This window comes from Notolabrus celidotus, chromosome 23, assembly GCF_009762535.1.
Source record: "Notolabrus celidotus isolate fNotCel1 chromosome 23, fNotCel1.pri, whole genome shotgun sequence".
In the NCBI taxonomy this organism is placed as follows: Eukaryota; Metazoa; Chordata; class Actinopteri; order Labriformes; family Labridae; genus Notolabrus; species Notolabrus celidotus.
Window position 1 is genome coordinate 10,863,031 of NC_048294.1, and position 21,392 is coordinate 10,884,422.

Consider the following 21,392-nt stretch of genomic DNA (forward strand, 5'->3'; position numbering starts at 1 on the left):
GTTTTTATTGTCTCCATTTGCAACAGGAAATAGTCTTATATTAGAAATCCAGATGGTTTCTCCAAATTGGCACCATGCTGAGTGTTATCCATAGTATTATTGTTGTAAGCCAGTGTGTGCTAGTGAAGGAGCTTCCTTTGCTATGGGTGTCTTAAACTATAAAACCAGAAATTCCTCAGGAAACCTATAAAATGTAAGTCAACAACCACCTCCTCAATCAACATTTCCCTTCACAAAAAAAAAGACAAACATGTTTTTTTATATTAAATTGTGGAGCAGGGGGTCATTATTTGGTAAATGTGTTAAATGATTCAGGCTGGGTTATGTTTTAAAGCTGATGTCTTTAACTGTCCAGACATACAGGCAGTAAAATGAGTGACAGTACAGTTGTCTATCTTCCTGTGTCTTCCTCTTTTGTCCCTCCTCGCCACGCCTCCAGGGGTCGCCTTGGCAACATGTTTTACTGCTGGCAGCCATAGAAATACAGCATTGGCTCCTAAACTGGGGAAGCTGTACACAGCAAATTTCAATGCCAAGGACACAGCAAAGCAAGACGAGGGGGGTTCAGCTTCAAAAATAAAAGGAGGTGCGCAAGAGAATTAAAGGTATTTTTAGAGATTATTTGATTTTATTCACCGAAATGTAGTTAAAGGAGCAAATTAAGGGACTGAAACCGGGCCAGATTGCACTCTTCTGACTCTTTTCTCTTGTGTTTTCAGCTCAGCACGGATAAAAAAACAGCACCAAAATCCACAGATGGATGAAGCTGACTCTCTTCATGGCAGGAGGAAGGAGGAAACTCTTCTGAAAATGTTGACTGAAACTTTTCAGGGGCTAGAAGCTGTCAGGCACTGCAGAGATCATCATAATGAGACAGTGGGAGGAATAAAAAGCACAGGAGAAGAAGCAGGTAGAGGAGGAGGAGGAGGAGGAGAGAGGATGCACAGTCCAGGAGGGAAATATGAGGGAAAACAAGCAAAAACCCCAAAAGAAGAGCAGGACGAGGAAGAGTGCAAGAAAAAAGTGGTGGGATTGCTGAGGGAGCTGAGTGTTTTTCATTCAGAAAGAGTGACAGCATGGAGAGATGTTTTGGGAGAATTCATCCACATATTCAACAAACCTCCACCAGGGGGCAGTGAGGAGCTACAGCCATCTTCTACTGGTTAGTACGTTTTTGTTATTGATGCAGGTCTTTCTTGGTAACTCTGAAAAGTTATAGGCAACTGTCAAAATATGTAGAATGTGTCTCTGTAGCCTTAAATGTTAAAATCGCTCTTCATCTGAAGGAGTTGAAGTGTTGGTTTATTGCAAGCAGGAAATGAAGAGAAAGCGCGAGTTAAAGTTGATAGACTGTGAGAAATTTAAGAGTCAGCGGAAGGTGAAAAGTAAGTGGTGCAAGTTTCAGCTGAGCATAAACACTGAAAGCATCTCAAGTGTCAAAGGGGCTAATATTAAAGCAGCGTAAGTGTTGAAGTGTGACCTAACTTTCCAGGCCATCAATAGCAGAGGAAGGAAAGCGAGTTGATAGCTGTTGTTGAGACATTTATAAAAAATGTCAAGTGTCAGTGGAGGTTTCCATAAAAGATTGCAAACGAGTGAACCTTTTGGATGACTCTGAAGAATGCTTAAGAATGTAGGTTTTGCAATTTTTTTTGTGTCATCCAATCTGCTTCTATCAATTTTGGATTCAGTGCTGAAAGCAGTTTAAGAGTGTGTGAAGTTAAAAGCACATATCAGCATGACTTGATGTAGTGAGTGATGACTGAGAGCAAGAAGAGGGAGTTAGGGTGTTAGTTGAAGTGTCAATGGAAGACAAAATGTGAACATGTAAATGAAGATTACCTCAAAGATCATTATCACTTGAAAGAGGTACACACATTTGTTTCCAGTACTTATTTACAATCTGCTGCCGAGTCATTTCCCTTTAAAAAAAAAAGTAGACACAGACCTTTAAAGTTCCTCTACATTTTTAAGTGCATGCAACCCCAATTCCCCCAAATTTGGGTCAGCGTGTTAAGTGTTGTTAAGATTGATTATGATAGATTGGAAAAAAATTGACCCTTACAATTTCTTGTTTTATGTATATGCTCATTTCAAGTTTGATGCATGTAACATGTTTGAAAAATGTTGGGACAGGGACAATAAAACACTGCAAAAGTAATATAATGCTACCAACACCTGGGTAAACATCTTCAGACTAAGGTTACTTAAGGTTGCTTGCAATTGGTAAGTAACATGACTGGGTTTAAAAAGGGCATTGCAGATAGTTCATCAATTTCAAAATGATGTTCCTTAGTGTCAAATTGTAAAGATGTGGGGGACTTCGTCACCTACAGTGCATAACATCATTAAAGGTGACATATCACGCTTTTTTCATCAATATATATTGGTCTAAGAGGTCCCCAAAACATGTCTTTAAAGTTTATGCTCAAAAAAACACTTTGAAATCAGATTTTGGTCTGCCTGAAAAACCCTCTTCCTCAGTCCTCCTCAGAACACTCTGTTTTCTCTCTGACCACGCCCCCTCAGGAGGTGGATGTGCGTCGGCTCTCCGGCACGTTGATCTAATGTTTACATGTTGGCTGAATATACACGGCTGCTCAGAGATCACGTTACTTCAACCCTCTGAATCTGATCCAGAATCTGATCCTGATGGAGAGGCGCCTGTAGCAGGACCTTTCTGAACGATTGGTCACAGATTTAGTGTTTCTTGTTGTTTTATTAATCAGTATGTAGACGTGTGTCTTGATACACAGCTACGAACATGTAGCTATGTGGCTATGCTAACTAGCGCTAGCACTTATCCATGATAAATAAAAATCATCCACTAGATCTTCAAATCTGCAGGCCTGGGGAGTAAAACCGACCTCTACCAGAAAGGCAGCAGGACCTTTCTGAAGGATTGGTCACAGATTTAGTGTTTCTTGTTGTTTTATTTGTCAGTGTGTCTTGGTACACAGCTACAGCTACAGCTAAAGCTAAAGCTACAGCTACAGCTACAGCTATGAACATGTAGCTATGTGGCTATGCTAATTAGCGCTAGCACTTTTCGATGACAAATAAAAATCATCCACTAGATCTTCAAATCTGCAGACGTGGGGAGTAAAACCGACCTTTGTGTTTATTAAGACAGCCTACAACTAGCATGCCTCCCTCCTAAGCTCCTTGTTAGCACACATTTGTGCAGGTAATGAAACACGGAGGGGGAATTCAGTATTATTTTATACAGTCTATGGGCTGAACAAGCTCCGAGCTCTGACTCCGTGACAGACCGGATATTGTTGTGACGTAACAAAAACACGGAAGTCTGAAACGGCTCGTTTCACACACATTTACAGAAAGGTGGAGAAATCAGAACAGGGGCAGAATGGATTTTTTTAATTCTCGGGGGGTTCGTAGACATGCCAGGGACACATATTTCAGGTAGAGAACCATTAAAAAGTCCATTTTGCATGATATGTCACCTTTAAAGGATTTAGAGAATCTGGAAAAACCTCTGTAAGAAAGGAGCAAGGCCAAAAAACAATATTGATAACCGTAGTCCTCAAGCCCTCGAGTGGCACTGCATTGAAAACATGCATGACTCTGCAGTGGAATTCACAGCATGAGCTCAAAATCCCTTCCAAAAACCATTTTTTCTGAACACTTTCTGTCACTTGCATCAACAATCCCAGGTTAAAACTTTATCATAACTCTGTACCAAAGAGTCTTTAAGCCCACAAATGGCAGTGCATTGAAAACCAACATGATTCTGAAGTGGAAGTCACCGCATGAGTTCAAGATCACTTCCAAAAACCATTTTTTTTAACACAGTTTGACACTTGCATCCACAAACCCAGGTTAAAACTATATCATACGACTGTACCAAAGTGGAAACCACTTATAAACATGATCCAGAAATGCTAGTGACTCGTCTTCACCCTTAGATCTGACAAACCTAAATAGGACATTCTTTTTGGAAATCGTGGATGTTATCAGCGCGCATTTCAAAATCAATCTATTGATCGAATATAACATGATAAAATATCCTCACAGGAGTTTTAAGATTTATTCAATGTCCTGACACACACTTTTGCTGATGTTTTGTAAATCTGTTCCAGGTCAAGAATGTGAAGTCCCTCTAAGTTCAGACACCTTCACTGATAGTTTTCTGAGGGTTGAGGAGGACATAAAGAAGATTATGGACATTCTTAACTCAATCACAAGTAAGCTGGACAAAGAAATTCTCATATTGTCTTCCCAGAAAGCTTCCACTGAGGATTCGGCATTTCAAGAGACCAGAGGTCCACAAGGATCAGAGCAACTTGAAGATGACAAAAATTACTCCCATGATGCTCTAGAATTTGACTCTGGGCAAAAACAAGACATTGAAGTTGGAGATGATCAAAGGAATACAAAGCCATCGCCAGACACTGTGGAAAAAACAGATGAAAGGTTCTACAAGTCTGACTGCAACACAGAGGAAGAGAAAGATAGAGAACAAGCTGTCAAAAGTCAAGGGAGTTATAATGAGGACTGTTTGCCTGCAGATAGTCAGACTGATTTCCAGGAGGAGACAAAGAATGATTTAAATATGGTAAAAGAAAAGGGAAAAGAAGAGACAAACAACAAATGGGTCACAGTTGGGTAAGTATTTTAACTACTTCAAATCCTCATCTGTATATCGTCATGGTTAAAGGGTTCATTAACCAATTTACAATGATTTCAGGCTGACCGGTCAACATGAGGACACCCATTCAGATGTCCAAGACGCATGCTTCATCAAAGCACCTATGGGTGTGGCTGAGCTCCTAAGATGTGAGGTGGCCAACGCCTTAAGCGGCCTGATGGTGACCGGTTCAGAGGAGCTGGTCAGCAGAGTAATTAGGGTTGAAGTTCAGAATGGTGCTCACTTTCACTTCCCTGTGACTTTGGTCGTACCTTTCTGTGCACGTTATCGCGGCAACTACAGGGATGTTGCTGTGAAAGTGGTCAACGGGGAGAGGAGGGTGAGCTACGTCACTCCTGTAACGACAGAGGGAACATATGGAGGACAAAGGGTAAAGCCTTCTTTTGTTTGCCTTACATTTTATAGAGTCAAAATCTGATTGTTGTGTTAGCCTTATCTCAGCCAAGAAGTATCCCAGGTTTCGTTATCAATCTTTTAAAGAGCTGACCAAAATGGCGCCCCAGAGTAATCAACACAACAGCTGTGTGCAAATTCAGGGGTAGAATACCAGCCTTCTTCTTTCTTTCTTTATTTAACCAGGTAAAAGACTCATTGAGATTTAAAACCTCTTTTTCAAGAGCGACCTGGCTAAGACGGCAGCACAACATAGGTTACAACACACAACAAGCACACACAACAACACAAATAGAATACAGTCACAGTTTCACATGATTACACAGTGCAATCACAAGATCCAATGGAGCCTGTTTCTCTGTCTTTTATGACTGACTTGAATTCCCCCAGTTACAAGATGTGTCAGTTTCAAGTCCTTCTGCACATAATTCAAACTAGACAAGACCGAGAACTTAAATAAGTGGTCTCGAGACCAGTCTTGAGACTAAGACCTGTGTTTCATCTTTTGTAAATTTGTTTTGTCCTTCAGGGCCACCGTAGATATAGATTTATAAATGATTCATGATTCAACACTAAGGCCAAACATGATTATTTCTCTGATGTTTTTTTCTGTTTCAGGGCTCATTTGCAGAAGTGAGGGTGTACTCTCTGGGCCTGTTTGCGGTAGTTTCCTGTCTTAAAATAGAAAATTACACTGTGCCAACAAAGGGAGTGTCACTCAAGCTTCCTATGGACCACCGAATCTGTCTGAACTACCTCCCAGGGTCCTTCACTGCCCCAATAATGGCACAAACAATGGTATGGAGACCAAGATTTGATGCTTAATTCCTGTCTTTAAAGGTGACATATCATGCAAAATTGACTTTTTAATGGTTCTTTACCTGAAATATGTGTCCCTGGCATGTCTCAAACCCCCCCGAGAATGAAAAAAATCCATTCTGCCCTGTTTTGATTTCTACACCTTTCTGTAAATGTGTGCTGAAACAAGACGTTTCAGACTTCCGTGTTTTTGTTACGTAACAACAATATCCGGTCTGTCACGGAGTCAGAGCTCGGAGCTTGTTCAGCCCATAGACTGTATAAAATAATACTGAATCCCTCCCCCGTCTTTCATTACCTGCACAAATGTGTGCTAACAAGGAGCTTAGGAGGGAGGCATGCTAGTTGTAGGCTGTCTTAATAAACACAAAGGTCGGTTTTACTCCCCACGTCTGCAGATTTGAAGATCTAGTGGATGATTTTTATTTGTCATGGATAAGTGCTAGCGCTAATTAGCATAGCCACATAGCTATATGTTCATAGCTGTAGCTGTAGCTGTAGCTGTAGCTGTGTACCAAGACACACGTCGACATACTGACAAATAAAACAACAAGAAACACAGAATCTGTGACCAATCCTTCAGAAAGGTCCTGCTGCCTTTCTGGTAGAGGTCGGTTTTACTCCCCACGTCTGCAGATTTGAAGATCTAGTGGATGATTTTTATTTGTCATGGATAAGTGCTAGCGCTAGTTAGCATAGCCACATAGCTACATGTTCGTAGCTGTGTACCAAGACACACGTCTACATACTGATAAATAAAACAACAAGAAACACTAAATCTATGTCCAATCGTTCAGAAAGGTCCTGCTACAGGCGTCTCTCCGTCAGGATCAGATTCAGAGGGTTGAAGTAACGCGATCTCTGAGCAGCCGTGTATATTCAGCCAACATGTAAACATTAGATCAACGTGCTGGAGAGCCGAGGCACATCCACTTCCGGAGGGGGCGTGGTCAGAGGGAAAACAGAGTGTTCTGAGGAGGACTGAAGAAGAGGGCTTTTCAGGCATGCCAAAATCTGATTTCAAAGTGTTTTTTTGAGCATAAACTTTAAAGACATGTTTTGGGGACCTCTTAGACCAATATATATTGATGAAAAAAGCGTGATATGTCCCCTTTAAGTTTACTTTCAATAAAAGCTATCTTTGTAAAATCAAAATATGTTAAGGGGAAGAAGGACATATAAACACAAGTGGAGACTGATTATAATTCATAGGCTTGGTATTTCACAGATGTTTGCCGCAAGGTATCAGAATGAACAGCTGCAGCCGATATTTGAACTGACTTTCTGAATTCAGTCATCTGTGAATTAACTTCATCACAGCAGGTTGTTGTTTGATCTTACGTTGAAGACCAAGTTCCCTGCCTGCATGTCTCTTTGGTTTTGCAGCATGCTCTTGGCAAAACACAAGTGTGAAAAAATAGGATTTTTTTTTTTTTATCACACAGCATCTCAGCCTGAACTTCTGCCCACATTTTCAGAACATCTGTTTCCTCTCCTCCCTCAGATCCAGCCCATAGACGCTGTCCTTCTGGCTGCTGTCAAGTCCAGAAGTGATGTCTTTCACTCTGTAGTGTCTACGAGTCCACTACTCTACCTCACCCACCCCTCCTCACTGCCTCTAAGAAGACCCCTCACGTTCAACCTTCCTTGTCCTCCAAACCCTGAGAAAAAGAGGCACAGAAGAGTTCAAGAGGAGGATCAAGATCACCAAATTTGGCCTGTTAGTGCTTCTCCTACATGGGATCAACCTGCTTCCCAAAGAGGGAGGTGAGTCAAATGTTTGTATTTCAACTGAATTCTAAATATGAGTCAGTTCAGGAAATTACAGGGTGTAGATCACAGCTGCATGCAAACTGTTGCTTTAAATAATGACTCCATTTGATTAATTTCTCTGGGTATGTTTTTTAAGGAACCCAAAGCATTCTATAATAATAATAATAATAATAATAATACATTTTATTTAGAAGCGCCTTTCAAAACACTCAAGGTCGCTTTACAGACAGATTAAAACACAATAAATAAAACAACACGATAAAAGAAATAAAAACAACAAGCAAAGTAACACCAAGTTAAAATGAAGCAGTGGAAATTAAGCAGGGAATGCAGTTTGAAACAGATGGGTTTTGAGTTTTGATTTGAAGAGGGGTAGTGAGTCAGAGTTTCGGATGTCTGGTGGGAATGAGTTCCAGAGTTGGGGAGCAGAGCGACTGAAAGCTCTGCTCTCCATGGTGCTGAGACGGGCTGGGGGCACAGAGAGGTGGAGGGAGGAGGAGGACCTGAGGGAGTGAGAGGGGGTGACAATGTGGAGGAGATCAGACAGGTACGGGGGGAGAGGTTGTGGTTGGCCTTAAATGTGTACAGGAGGATTTTGAAATTGATTCTGAGTTTGACCGGTAGCCAGTGGAGCTGCTGGAGGACAGGGGTGATGTGGTGAAAGGATGGGGTTCTGGTGATGATGCAGGCTGCAGAGTTTTGGACCAGTTGAAGTTTATGGAGGGATTTGTGAGGGACACCGAAGAGGAGTGAGTTACAATAATCGATACAGGAAGTGACGAGACTGTGAACCAGGATAGCAGTGGTGTGAGGGGTGAGAGAGGGGCGGAGACAACACTTCATTCAATAATAAAAAGCATATTCCTGGGACTCTGGTGGCTTGGCGGTCTAAGCGCCCCACATACAGAGGCTACAGTCCACGTCACAGGGGTCGCTGGTTTGATTCCCAGCCCCAACCATTTCCTGCACGTCTTCCCCCACTCTCTACTCCCACACATTTCCTGTCTCTCTTCAGCTGTCCTATGGATTAAAGGCAGAATGCCCAAAAATATAACTTAAAAGAAAGCATGTTCCTTCATGTGTAATGGCCAACTTTAAAAAAATTAATCTGCTGCCTTGCTTACAAAAATGCTAAAAATTGCTATTTTGGTTTGTCAGTAGGTTCACCGCGTTTGTCCAGGCTAACTATCAACTGTCATTTCAACTTTACAATGAAATTATGTACAGACATTCATGGTTCCTCATATCTTCAGTGACTCCTTAACTTGCCTTTAGCGCCACCATGAAGTTGACATTTGTGTTTTTGGGAAATACTGTACAACCGTAGGATGGAATTTCATCTATATATGCGTTTAGTTGTAATTAAACAAAATGTTGCCAGCAAACAAGCTAATCTCAGCTCTTTAGTAGGTTAAAAATATTAACTGAACTTTTATGTTAGCATGTAATTTAAAATGTCTTAGCTTGCTAACCTCTCAACTCAACTTTATTTATATAGCACCTTTCATGCATAAAAACATGCAGCCCAAAGTGCTTAACAGAATAACAGAGACAGAAAACAACAACAATGGTAAAATTATAAAAGGCATGATTATAAATAAAATACTTTAAAATAAAATAAAATCAACATAGTAAAATTAATGAAATAAATAATAGTGGAAAGAAAAGTTAAAAATAAGGTAGCGTTAACAAGATCAGATGAATACAAGAAATGCATAGATAAATAATGAAATAAGATAAATAAATGTTAAAGCAATGATTCAAATAATAATGGTTAAAATAATAAAAATAATAATAACACAGTCCAGGGCTAAAAATAAATTACTCCAAATTAAAAGCTAGATTAAAAAGGTAAATCTTAAGTTTACTTTTAAAAACACCCAGAGAGCTCAACGTTTTAATGTCCAGAGGCAAAGAGTTCCAGAGCTTAGGGTCATAAAAACAGAAAGCTCTCTGGCCGATTATCATGTGAGACACATGAGGAACATTTAAAAGGGATGCATTCAAGGACCTCAGTGATCGCGTTGGAACATAAAATGACAGGAGATCAGTGATGTATGGAGGAGCTGTTAAGAGCTTTAAAAACAAGTAAAATAACTTTAAAACCAATTCTAAAAGAAACAGGGAGGCCAGTGCAGAGTTTTAAGAAGAGGGGTTATGTGATCAGTTTTCTTTTTCCTTGTTAAAACTCTGGCAGCAGCATTATGGACAAGCTGCAGTTTTCTGATAGATTTTTTAGGCAAACCAGTAAAAAGGGAGTTGCAGTAATCAATGCGGATTGTGATAAAAGCATGAATTAAACCTGATGCTTTGATTTAGCATTTAAGTTCCTATTTGCCTTAGCATAGCTGCTAGTATAGCCGCAGGTTAGCAAGTCAGTGCCCCAGTTTGGTGCCAGTCAAAAAAGTATATGTGTTAGCATGTTACCATTAGAATTTAGGATTTAGCCTCAAATTTCTGCCGTGCCTTAGCATAGCCACTAGCATAGCTGTAGACTTTGAGTGTTGTTGTAAAGATGTTGTTCTTCCTGTTTTTGAAAGAATCCTGGCTGCCTCTGTGAAGTCTAAGGAGATGTCGGATGAGCCGCTGGTTGTTCTGGGTTCAAGAGACAAACAGTGGAGTGTCCTGGACAAAGTCCCGGTCAGGAACCAGCAGAACGGACTGGTGTCGTTTGAGCTAATGGAGAACTTCGACAAGTTTGTAACACAGTGTCTTCTTAATTTAGACTATATATAATCACAGTATTAAAATCTATAATGACAAGTGTGATTAAGTTTTGAAAAAAAGACAAAGAATGAAAGATTACCAAAGACAGTATCAGATGTCTCAGAGGTAGACTAAAGTACTTCAGGATTTATTGCTGTTTTATGACAACAGGTCAGATATACAGAACATATGTAGTGCCAAGACACCACAATACATTTAACAATGGTAGATCTAGTTCTAAAGCTTACAAGGAGCCACTGCTGGGAGGTAAGAGTAAAGGTAATATAGTTATCTTATTTGTGAGGAGCCTTGCTGAAATGGTCTAGACCAGTTGGGGCTGCAATAAGAGGATTGGGTCATAATGTTAGGAACTAATATAGATCTAATAAGAAAGCCTGGATGAGTTCCTCCAGGTTGGATACAGAGAAAAATGTCCTAATTTTAGAGTTGAATCACTGAATGTTTTCTCAGAAAACTGAATGCTGAGTCATTATTTCTCTAAGAATTGACATAAGATGAAACTGTTTGAGGTATTGAATACTTTATCAAGAAAAATAGAGTTTCAAAGATAGCAAGGACAATTCTAAATTTGTATACGTTGTGACACCGGGTTGCCATTCTAATGAGCTTCCTAAGTGTCCAAACACATCAATAATATCTATTATGAGCAACACTGCTTGTGCAGCACTCAGTGGATGCTTTGTTGTACCTTCAAACCTAAATAGATCAAAGCAAAAACTGAAACATGAGGCAAGTACATCCAAAGAAAGTAGACAAACAGAACAGACGCAAACAGGTTCAGACTTGAAGAGTCGTTGTTGTCAGATCTGCTGTTGATTGGTTCAGTTTGTGCACTCAGTAGAAGAAAAATCTGAAAAATAAAGTATCAAAAGAAGACCAATCAGTATAATCCAACATGGGTTTAATTGTGATGATAATCCGTAATGATCTCTTACCACATCTCCTCTTGTTTGCGCTTTGCTGCCAAAGTTAATCAGCCACTGTAGCTGCTTTGCTGGTTTGAAGGTTTTCAAAGTTCTGCTTTTGCTCTCAATACACAGAATCAAAATGGTCCGTTTCTTCACACCACAAATGAGTATGTAGAAAAATCTGCCTCTGAAAGCATAACAACGTAAAGAACACTATAATAGGATTTTTAAGGATTAAAGCTGGGGTTGGTAATCAGATTTAGATACACTTTTTGTGATACTGGTTAAAATGATCTTTATGTCCTGATGGCAATCATTACATGATGTGTTCTTAAAAAAGAGTGGGAAAAAAACTGCTATCCACAGCCGGAGTAAACCTGGCAAAACACCAACCAATCACCGTTTTTTGGCTCCCCAAATTTTAAACCAATCAAATCCTGTCCTGCCGTTCTGCCCTCCTCCTGCGCGTACATTTCCCCGGCGTGCACTCCTCCGAGTCCCCGTCTCCTGCCTCTACTTCCCCTGACTCTACTGACTGACCCTCTCGCTCGTCCTCGGGCCTGTCCCCTCTGACCTGATGAGGTGCTTTGCTCAGGACTGTAGTCCGGATCAGAGTCTAAAAAGCTCTCACCAACAAGCAGAATAATTAATGACGCTCAGTAAGTCCTACAGAAAATATATATTTATTGTAGCGTCCGTCCAGACGCTGTAGGGATGACGAGCCGATTGGTTAACACGTTGATCTTTAATAACCGGTCACTGTCGGCCGTGATCACGCCAACCAACAAAACAACAATCAATGTTTGAATGAATGAAAACTCTCCTCTCTCCCACTCACACACTCAACACCTCTCCTGATGCCTTCACTGACCGTCAACACTGTAGGAATTAAGAACATCTACACTGAACACGTTTAACAAACAGTAGAGCTGTTACAGTATTATATATGTGTTATAACTTTTCTCCTGATATCGTGTCACTGGTACAACTGGATAATGCTAGCATGATAGTTGTGAGTACTAACAGCAGCCATGTTTGTTTGTGTTTTTAACTTTCACTATGAGAATGTTTTGGTGAGGACCGGTTTTGAATCAGTCACGATCATATGGTCGAGAATCAGCGGCGCTCGTGGATGTGAGCGGGGGGGCGTCGTTTTGGAGGAGCTCCGAGGGAGGAGGGGAGGGGTTAGACGGAGTCCTGAGGAAAAGCTACATTCAAATTCATGCTGGTTTTCCGAGACTACCAACCCTAGCTTTAAATGACTTGAAACTGAAACAGTTTTTGATGATGTACCTTTTTGCTGAGATACAATTTGCAGAAGTTGACTCCAGGTTAATTTGCTTCTCAGGGATCAAGCTTAAAAACTTTAAATCAGAAGTTCCTTGCAGTGTTTTTGTCATTTCAAATAGGATGCTGAAACTGGAACACACACAGAGGAATGTTAAGCATATGTGATGTGGGCAGGGTTGTTATTTGCAAAAAAAAGTTATAATAATATATATGTTTAATGAATATTATGGCAATGAGAATGAAACTCTCTTAAACACCTTTCAGAGAAATACAGCCTTTTTAGTTTCAGTTTTGAAGCAGACTTGGCCTGCAAAAGAGAAAAAAATACATTAGTTAAAAATAACAGTGATAAGATCTAAAACTAAAAATTCTACCCATGTTAAAAGACTTAATGGTAAGTACAATTCCAGGAAATGTGTAATCATTTAGCAGAAAAAAAACAACCAAATAGGAGACTTGTTAAATTTAAGAAAAGCTGTAATTTGAATCAAAGTGTGTTTTGTGATTTTGTTTTCTCACAGCTTGTATTTGGCATCCGAAGCCTACAAGGCTTATGAGTGTGTTTTTAAGGCATAGCAGCATAGCAGGGCTCTGAGCCGTCCTCACAACCACATCCACACACTGACTACCAGTAGCTGCCGACATCAGCAGTCCTCCCACCACATAGAGGAAGTTGAAGACATTGCCCCTTGTCGCATAGGAAGACAGAAACTGACTATTTAGTGATGTAATGTGAAAAATTGAGTTCAACTGTTAATTTTTGAAGTCATCTGAAACTCCATTCATTCTTACTTTTGGGCGATGAGCTCTGGTGGAAACTTAAACATGAAAAAGTTTGATGTGCAAAGACACAAAGGAACAACTCTGGCTGTGGAGACAGACAAAGAGGAAACATGTTTTAGATATTCACAATACATATCTTTGAAAATTTGAGGTTACTTTTCTAGCTAATTTGTCTACCTTAATTAAACTAAAAGAACTAACACCTTGGACACATAAGGGCCACATTGAAGAGGAAAACTGTGAGATTTCAAGTCAAAATTGTAAATAGTCCAGAAGTTGTAATATTACAAGAGTAAAAATCCTAAATTTTTGAGAATGAAGTCGTAATTTTACATGAATCAAGTCGTAATGTTATTAGAACTATGTTGTTATTTCAGTCTATGGTGGTTAGCCTCTCTGTTATTTTGGAGGGGATCATTGGAAGAGCAGCCAGCCACTTGTACTTAATTGAGGAAGATGAAGGAAGGGAGGAGGGAAGGAAGTTATACTTTAGTATAGGCTTCAGTATAGGCTTGCAAAATCATTCAAGAGTCCTGTTACTTACAACATTGTGGTACTATGCGCCAAAAGGTCGTTTTTTTCGTTATTTTTCGTTATTATTTAAAGCTATGCAACTCAAAATTCCCCACAAATATCATATGGGCTAACCTTAGACCAAAACAACTACTTTAGTTTCATAATATTGCACATTTATTCGCATAAGTTAGTGACTTTATTCTTGTAACGTTATGACTTTATATTCATATTTTAACGACTTGATTTGAAGCTTGATTCGAAAAGGCAACAGTACTTGGTAGACATGACAAATTGATCCCCCCCTCGCTCCCTCAGGTCTTCCTCCTCCCTCCACCTCTTTGTGCCCCTACCCATCTCAGCACCATGGGAGCACCAGAGAATGCAGACTGAAACAGATGGGGTTTGAGTTCTGAAACAGATGGGGTTTGAGTTTTGATTTGAAGAGGGGTAGTGAGTCTGTGTTTCTGATGTCTGGTGGGAGTGAGTTCCAGGGTATGGGAGCAGAGCGACTGAAAGCTCTGCTCCCATACCCTGGAACTCACTCCCACCAGACATCAGAAACACAGACTCACTACCCCTCTTCAAATCAAAACTCAAACCCCATCTGTTTCAGTCTGCATTCTCTGTTTAATTTCCACTGCTTCATTTTTAACTTGGTGTTACTTTGCTTGTTGTTTTTATTGATTTTATCATGTAATTTTTTTTATCTTATTGTGTTTTAATCTTTCTGTAAAGTAGCCTTGAGTGTTAAGAAAGGTGCTTTTAAAAAACATGTATTATTATTATTATTATTATTATTATTATTATTATTATTATTACTATAATTGTATGACTTAAAGGTGACATATCACACTTTTTTCATCAATATATATTGGTCTAAGAGGTCCCCAAAACATGTCTTTAAAGTTTATGCTCAAAAAAACACTTTGAAATCAGATTTTGGTCTGCCTGAAAATCCCTCTTCTTCAGTCCTCATCAGAACACTGTTTTCCCTCTGACCACGCCCCCTCAGGAAGTGGATGTTCCTCGGCTGTCCAGCACGTTGATCTAATGTTTACATGTTGGCTGAATATACACGGCTGCTCATAGATCGCGTTACTTCAACCCTCTGAATCTGATCCAGAATCTGATCCTGATGGAGAGGCGCCTGTAGCAGGACCTTTCTGAAGGATTGGTCACAGATTTAGTGTTTCTTGTTGTTTAATTTATCAGTATGTCGACGTGTGTCTTGGTACACAGCTACTAACATGTAGCTGTGTACGAATCAATGTAGCTATTGTTGTTACGTAACAAAAACACGGAAGTCTGAAACGGCTCGTTTCACACACATTTACAGAAAGGTGGAGAAATCAAAACAGGGGCAGAATGGATTTTTTTCATTCTCGGGGGGTCTGTAGACATGCTAGGGACACATATTTCAGGTAGAGAACCATTAAAAAGTCAATTTTGCATGATATGTCACCTTTAATGTTCATAAACAACTCATTACATCTCATTGAAACTCATTAAATTACTTTTTCGAACTTGTGACTATATTCTCATAAAATTACAACATAATTCTCATATTTATCAGACTAATTCTCAATATCTCATTTTTTCTTCTTCCTTAATGTGGCTCTAATCCTTTGTTGTAGAAACCAAATTTCTAGCAAAAAAAATGCTTCTTACATTCTTCAAAAAAGGCAAAACCTCAAATATTTCACAGCATCATTTGATTTTATCTTTTCTGAATCAACATGTAAGATATGGTGTTACAGAAAGGTTTCCACTCCATGTTTTGTACCAGAGTTAGCTCAAAGCTTATTTTCATCTGAAACTTAATAACTACAACAAAAAAACACAGACAAGGCCAATTCGTTGTATGTATTCAAGACCAACAGTTGTATGAACTGACACATAGCAGTACTTCACACAGCATGAAGTCTATCATTTTAAAAGTTAGCTAAATGGTTCAGCTAAATTCAGTAAGCAACAGTGTTTTTTTTTTGCTTTGAACTTAGCTTAAATAAAGCTAAGCTCATTATTGGAGGAACAAAAGCTTTTGACGTAGTTATCATCGTTTCTTTGACTGTCTGGTTTTCTTGTTATATCGAGAATCAAATACACAGAAAAGACAGATTTTTTTTGTACTCACCTCATGCGCCTACTCTTTCTTCCCTCCTTGGTTTTAAGCCTTTCTTCATGTTCAGTCCACTCTTACACTCAATGATGAGAAAAGAAACGTGAAACACTACTACTAACCCGACTTAAAGTAGGCTTGTCTTTACATAAGGGGTTTAAGACAGGCAGTAAGGTTGGATAAAGGGGGGCTGAAATGCTTTGAATTCCAGGCTTTAGTATTGTTAAATCGTTCTCTGAAGACATCTGAGGCAATGAAAGAAAATCTGCTTTCCTTTGTTTTTATGACCAACTTAAATAAGAATATTGGCCATAGTCATAGATTGTGCACTGCTCCTTTAATAAGCATGGATTCTGGTTATTTCTTTCAGTGGTAATAGTTCTGTCTTATCTAAAACAGCTTCCCCAGAGAATAATCTATGTACAGTAGGTAATATGAAGTCTTCATTCTGTCTTTAAGTGTATTAAGTCTGTACTCAAGCCAAAGATAACAGACTCATCTCTTCCCTCTATTCAGCAGCTATCTAATCTCTACTCTGAGCTTCACTTCTTAATTTTTCTTCTTTCTACCTCCTCTCCTCAGACTGCTGGTGGTTCGCCTCCTCTCTCAGCTGCAGCCCTGTCACCTCATCTCCCTGGCAGAGGAACTGGAGGAGTCGGTCTGCTGCCACACAGTCACCATCATCCTGCAGCGTAAACTGGACGAGCCCCACACAGTCCTGGTCGCTGCCCTGCCCAGCAGAGACCTCAACTGGGAGCTGTCAAAACTCAAAGCCCAGGGCTACAGCAGCCTGCCAGAGGTTTCTTCTGAGAGCTGCATGTGTGAAGGAGACCAGCTTCTGCTCAGTTTTAGTGGCAACATCACCTCCAAAGGTAGGGTATGAGGTTGAACTCGTGACTTTTTGAAAAAGTGCGATACCGTCTGAAAAGCTGCCAACACATCAGCAAAAAAAAAAGCACTAACTTTCCATCCTTCATCCTCGATCCTCGCCAGTTCTGTTCGGTCTTATATCCTATCAAAGCACCAAGATAATAACTTTGATCACTATCTCAATTCTTATGAAAGCATAACAAGTCAAAGTTTTTGTTTAACTTGTACTTTGATTCAAGAGAAAATTAGCTTCCAAGCTAACTCTACCACATGGTCTCAAAAGTAAAGCTAGGGGGCGCTGGTGGCCTAGCGGTCTAAGCGTCCCACATATAGAGGCTTTAGTCCTCGTCGCAGAGGTTGCCCGGTCGTCCATTTGCTGCATGTCTTCCCCCACTCTCTACTCCCCACATTTCCTCTCTCTCTTCAGCTGTCCTATCAATAAAGGCAAAAAAAGCCCCACCCCCCCAAAAAAACAAACAAATAAAAAAGTAAAGCTAGCTTAAATATGCTACTTTCTGCTTCTAACTGCTTACAAAATGTTCTAACCTCTAACTTTGGTTACTACCTGGACAAAGAACATTAATTCAACTGTACTTCTACAGACATATAGTGTACAATATGCTAATTTTCAATTGTTAGCATGCTAGCATAAATAGTACTATTAACTTCAGCTTCCCTCTAAGAAGAATTAGCAACAAAGGAGCTCTTAATGAAATCGTTAACAACAGTAAAACATTACCATGTGCTAGGGATGTAAGGATACACTCAACCCACGATTCGATTCGAATCCCGATTTTTGGTTTACGATATGATTCACTCACGATTCTCTAACGATTTTCAAGAAAACTGGATTGAACTCAAAATTGAAATAACTTATTTTATTTCAATTCTCAGATATGGACAGTTGCAATAAATATTTTTTCTCTTATATTTCTTTGTAAACAAAGTAATCCTTTTTCATTTTTGAAGGTGTGTTGTAACTCAAATAAAACCACTGCACACTTTTTTTCAGTACCTTGCAAGAAAACTAAAAATGGCCGCACAAAAATACCTTGTTGGAAAATTTCAGAACAATTATAGAGAAATGGAAAGTAACGATTCCCAAATGAAAGTATTAAATTTTAAAACAAATAAGGTAAATCTCTTTAAATTAGGGATGTACTGTAAATTTCAAGTATTCTCCTGGATCAATCTTTGGACATGTTAACGATCAATTATAGTTTAATCATTAAAAAAATGTGAATGTGTTGAATTGATTTTAATCCACCCTTATTGGTATTGATTTTTTACTGATTTGCGATATATCCATACATCCCTACCATGTGCTAGCATAAAAAATACTGCCACTGTTAAAGCTGCTGTGAGGAACTTTTGATTTATATTAATTTTGGTGCCCCCTTGTGGACAAAGTGATACCTCTTTTCTCTTTTTCTGTACATGCAAAGGTAGTGTTTTCAACAAAAACCTCACCCTGCTGTCTTTTAACAGCCATATGAATCACTCAATGTGATTATTTGCCATGAAAACAGCCAGAAAAGGGTGTTCCTAAGGACAAATGTCAATCATGTGGTCTGACACCTACCCCCTCTGAGTGGTTTAAGGCATTCAAAATGACAACAGAGAAGGTATCAGTGTTGTTGTTCATGGTCTTGTTTGCTTTTGAAGGTCATAAAGAGGCATCAGTGTCGGTTTCAGTCTGTTTCTCAGCTGGTGAAAAACTCCTCATAAGGCCTTTAAATACTGTTACTGGAGTTACTACAAAGGGGCTCTTATTAGAGCAATAAATGTGGGTAAAAACAAAAACGGCGTAAATTATGCTTGACAATGACCAAACATATATATTTTAAGATGAATGGTTCTCATATTAAGTTCATACTTGCAAAGTTTTCGTGAACACAAGAGTTACATGTCTGTGTCACTCTGTTTCAACTGAACCTTTATCAGCTAGTTCAACCCTTTTAACTTTCCTGATAAATGTAAACTCTAAGATTGACAATAAATACACATAAAGTCAGCTTTAAGTTAGTTTCCCAACAAAAAATAATACAACTATTGGTGCAGCTTTTTGGGGAAGTACGAATGTTGAATACTGTAAGTCAAAACATGTTTTTCTTCCTGCTGCTTGACGCCACAAAAGTGGATTCAACAGACCATATAATGAAGTAAAAATCTGTTTGCACAGGCAGCTGGGGGAATACTGTGCCATACTTTTCCAGTATAATGATGGTTTTGTTTACCAGCGTATACTGACTAAATTCTAAAGTTTAGAAATGTTGAAAATGTGGGTTAACCACAGACAAAGTATTTTATATGAGTTTGTTTCATTATAGGAACTCAAAAACACCAGCAGCGACTCACCTTCCACAGTCAGCAGAAGAATCACCTCTTGCTTCATCTGACTGAAGTGGACCAGTTTGGGAACTACAGCTCCCCTCACTATAAAGGCACAGCTGTGTTTTATAAAGTCACCAGAGGTCAGCTGGAGTGGCAGGGAGACAAACCGGTCCAGATTGACACAAAGGTCCTGGGAGAGCCCATCTGTAAGCTGTCTTTGACTTTACCCAAGGTGCTGAAGCATTCGCAGAAAATACTGCATAACACTCTGAGTTTAAATTTGTTCTTCACAACTAAGCAGTTTACTAATGTTTCATTCTGTTTTATTCCAGAAAGTTAGAACCATCAATCGGCCAATCATGGCTAGGGCGAAGTTGTGTGAGGAGGCAGGTGGGTGATATGCTCTTCTTCAAATTGTATAACAACCACTGTTGTTACTTCCCGACCTTACCTCCATCCTTTTCCTGTCGCCCCTCAGCAGACTCCCTGTCAGACTCTCTTCTTCTCTGGCTCTCGGGGGAGCTGTCAGAGGAGGAAGTCGCTCTTCTGGTGCTCTCCCTGCGTCTCCGTCGTAGCGCTGCCCAGCTGGTGAAGCTCCGGGCCGGGGACAGTCTGTCCAGCCAAGCCTTTCACGTCCTCGCCATGTGGAGGAGAGGGCTGCCCGCTGCCACGCACCAACCCAAGGCCTCTCAGCTGGCTCACTGCTTAGCCAAAAGTGGGAGGCCAGACCTGGCCCGAGAGCTGCTGCTGAGACAGTCTGGAGCCTCCAGACAAAGTTTACAGAAACAAGGAAGCTTAAAAAGTAGAAATAACACCCCTTTTTGACTGCTGTATTTATTTAAGAGTACGTGTGCCTGTTAAATAAAAACAGCTGGTAGTGTTGTGTTTGATCCACAAGGGGTCAGCATTGGACTTTGAGATTAAGTGCTCTGTTACAGAACTGAGTCGTTAACATCTGAATCATGGCACTCAATTTAAAAATTTTCAAGGGCCATGAGACTTAAAATTAACCTTTTTTAAAATTAAAAGAAAATAACTAGAAGAAAAAAAATGAAGAATTACGCATTTTCTTTAATTATCATGTTTTCTTTCATTTATTTCTCAGACAATCAAAGTTAAAATACTGGAAAAAATATGTTAAGTCATTTGAAAGCAACACTTTACCTCATGTGACGTTAGTTATAATATAAAAAAAATCTTGGTCATACAAAACGTGCTTCTATGTAGTGAAAATGCCTCTAAATGACTTTAAACCTTGTAGGTTTCTTCAGGTAATTTTTACAATAAACGTCAAAAGTTTTAGGAGGTATTCATTTTTAAAAGTGTCATCACAGTCTGACTTTATGTTGTTGTTTATTGTTGTTTATTTCCACAGACAGGCAGGTGATTTACGAGACCAGTCAGCCATCTCTCCTCTTTGTGTAAACAGACGCTGACACTGAGCTGTGACCTCTTTTCAGCTCCCTGACACTGAGTCATTTTAAAAACCAGACAGCGTGTGGATGATTTGATAGCTTAGGATTGGATCTCAGCATTATGAGGTTCATTTATGTCTCTGTCTATAAATCATTTGTGTTCTTAATGTTTTTAAGAGGCATAACTTTGAAATAAAATGCAGGTGTATGTGCAAATTTAATGTGTGCAAAATGTTAAATAGTTTTTGGTAGTGGGGGCCATTAGGGGTCATGCAGAAGGGTAGGTAGTATTGATGTTGTCACTACCTGGAGCTTGCATAAACTGTTCCTTGAGTCAGCTGAAAGTGGAAATGCTATATGGGTTGTGTTTAGCATACAGAGGTATGACGGGTGGTGGGAACTGGATCTGGTATGCCAGACATTACTGCTAACCCTCCTTAAAGTGCCTTGGGCTTAATTTTTATTTTTTTATTATAATTTTTTTTAAAGTTATGTTTTTGGCCTTTTTGCCTTTATTCGATAGGACAGCTGAAGAGAGAAAGGAAATGTGGGGAGTAGCAAGCAGGGGAAGACATGCAGGAAATGGTCGACCGGCCGGGAATCGAACTGGTGACCCCTGCGATGAGGACTGTAGCCTCGGTATGTGGGGCGCTTAGACCGCTAGGCCACTCGCATTTTTCTTCTTCGTTGCATTTATTAGCAGGGTACACTGTCACGCTGCCATGACGTCACGCTATTACGTAGCTGACGTGGCTATCGGCATCCGGCTTACACGC

The 21,392-nt window shown here is 39.7% G+C and overlaps 2 protein-coding genes across 3 annotated transcripts; one reads left to right on the forward strand and one right to left on the reverse strand.

Annotated features, from left to right (window-relative positions):
* Positions 1-495: 495 nt before the first annotated feature.
* On the forward strand, positions 496-20,501 carry dthd1 (death domain containing 1). Its single transcript, XM_034676157.1, has 11 exons — positions 496-605; positions 720-1,162; positions 4,101-4,626; positions 4,709-5,039; positions 5,681-5,860; positions 7,386-7,648; positions 10,195-10,350; positions 16,580-16,869; positions 19,198-19,433; positions 19,534-19,591; positions 19,680-20,501. Exons 2-11 carry the CDS (start codon positions 757-759, stop codon positions 20,024-20,026), a joined length of 2,793 nt encoding a protein of 930 aa, XP_034532048.1. The 5' UTR covers positions 496-605; positions 720-756; the 3' UTR covers positions 20,027-20,501.
* Positions 10,964-16,955, reverse strand: LOC117807103. 2 transcript variants are annotated; one of them, XM_034676161.1, is made up of 8 exons: positions 16,567-16,955; positions 16,013-16,079; positions 13,372-13,447; positions 13,099-13,267; positions 12,837-12,886; positions 12,583-12,708; positions 11,317-11,476; positions 10,964-11,231 (listed from the first exon to the last, which is right to left on the reverse strand). In XM_034676161.1, exons 3-8 carry the CDS (start codon positions 13,404-13,406, stop codon positions 11,049-11,051), a joined length of 723 nt encoding a protein of 240 aa, XP_034532052.1. In that variant the 5' UTR covers positions 13,407-13,447; positions 16,013-16,079; positions 16,567-16,955; the 3' UTR covers positions 10,964-11,048. The 2 variants fall into 2 exon arrangements, with proteins under 2 accessions (XP_034532052.1, XP_034532051.1); XM_034676160.1 differs by having other exon boundaries at positions 16,013-16,955.
* Positions 20,502-21,392: the final 891 nt, after the last annotated feature.

Bases quoted from the DNA above. Each gene is read 5' to 3' on its own strand.
- dthd1 (XM_034676157.1), top strand. From the start codon at position 757: ATGGATGAAGCTGACTCTCTTCATGGCAGGAGGAAGGAGGAAACTCTT. The intron at 1,163-4,100 runs GTTAGTACGTTT...AATCTGTTCCAG, and splicing joins GCTACAGCCATCTTCTACTG to GTCAAGAATGTGAAGTCCCT. The intron at 4,627-4,708 runs GTAAGTATTTTA...CAATGATTTCAG, and splicing joins AACAAATGGGTCACAGTTGG to GCTGACCGGTCAACATGAGG.
- LOC117807103 (XM_034676161.1), bottom strand. From the start codon at position 13,406: ATGTTTAAGTTTCCACCAGAGCTCATCGCCCAAAA. The intron at 13,268-13,371 runs GTAAGAATGAAT...CTATGCGACAAG, and splicing joins CCAGAGCTCATCGCCCAAAA to GGGCAATGTCTTCAACTTCC. The intron at 11,232-11,316 runs GTAAGAGATCAT...TTTATTTTTCAG, and splicing joins CGCAAACAAGAGGAGATGTG to ATTTTTCTTCTACTGAGTGC.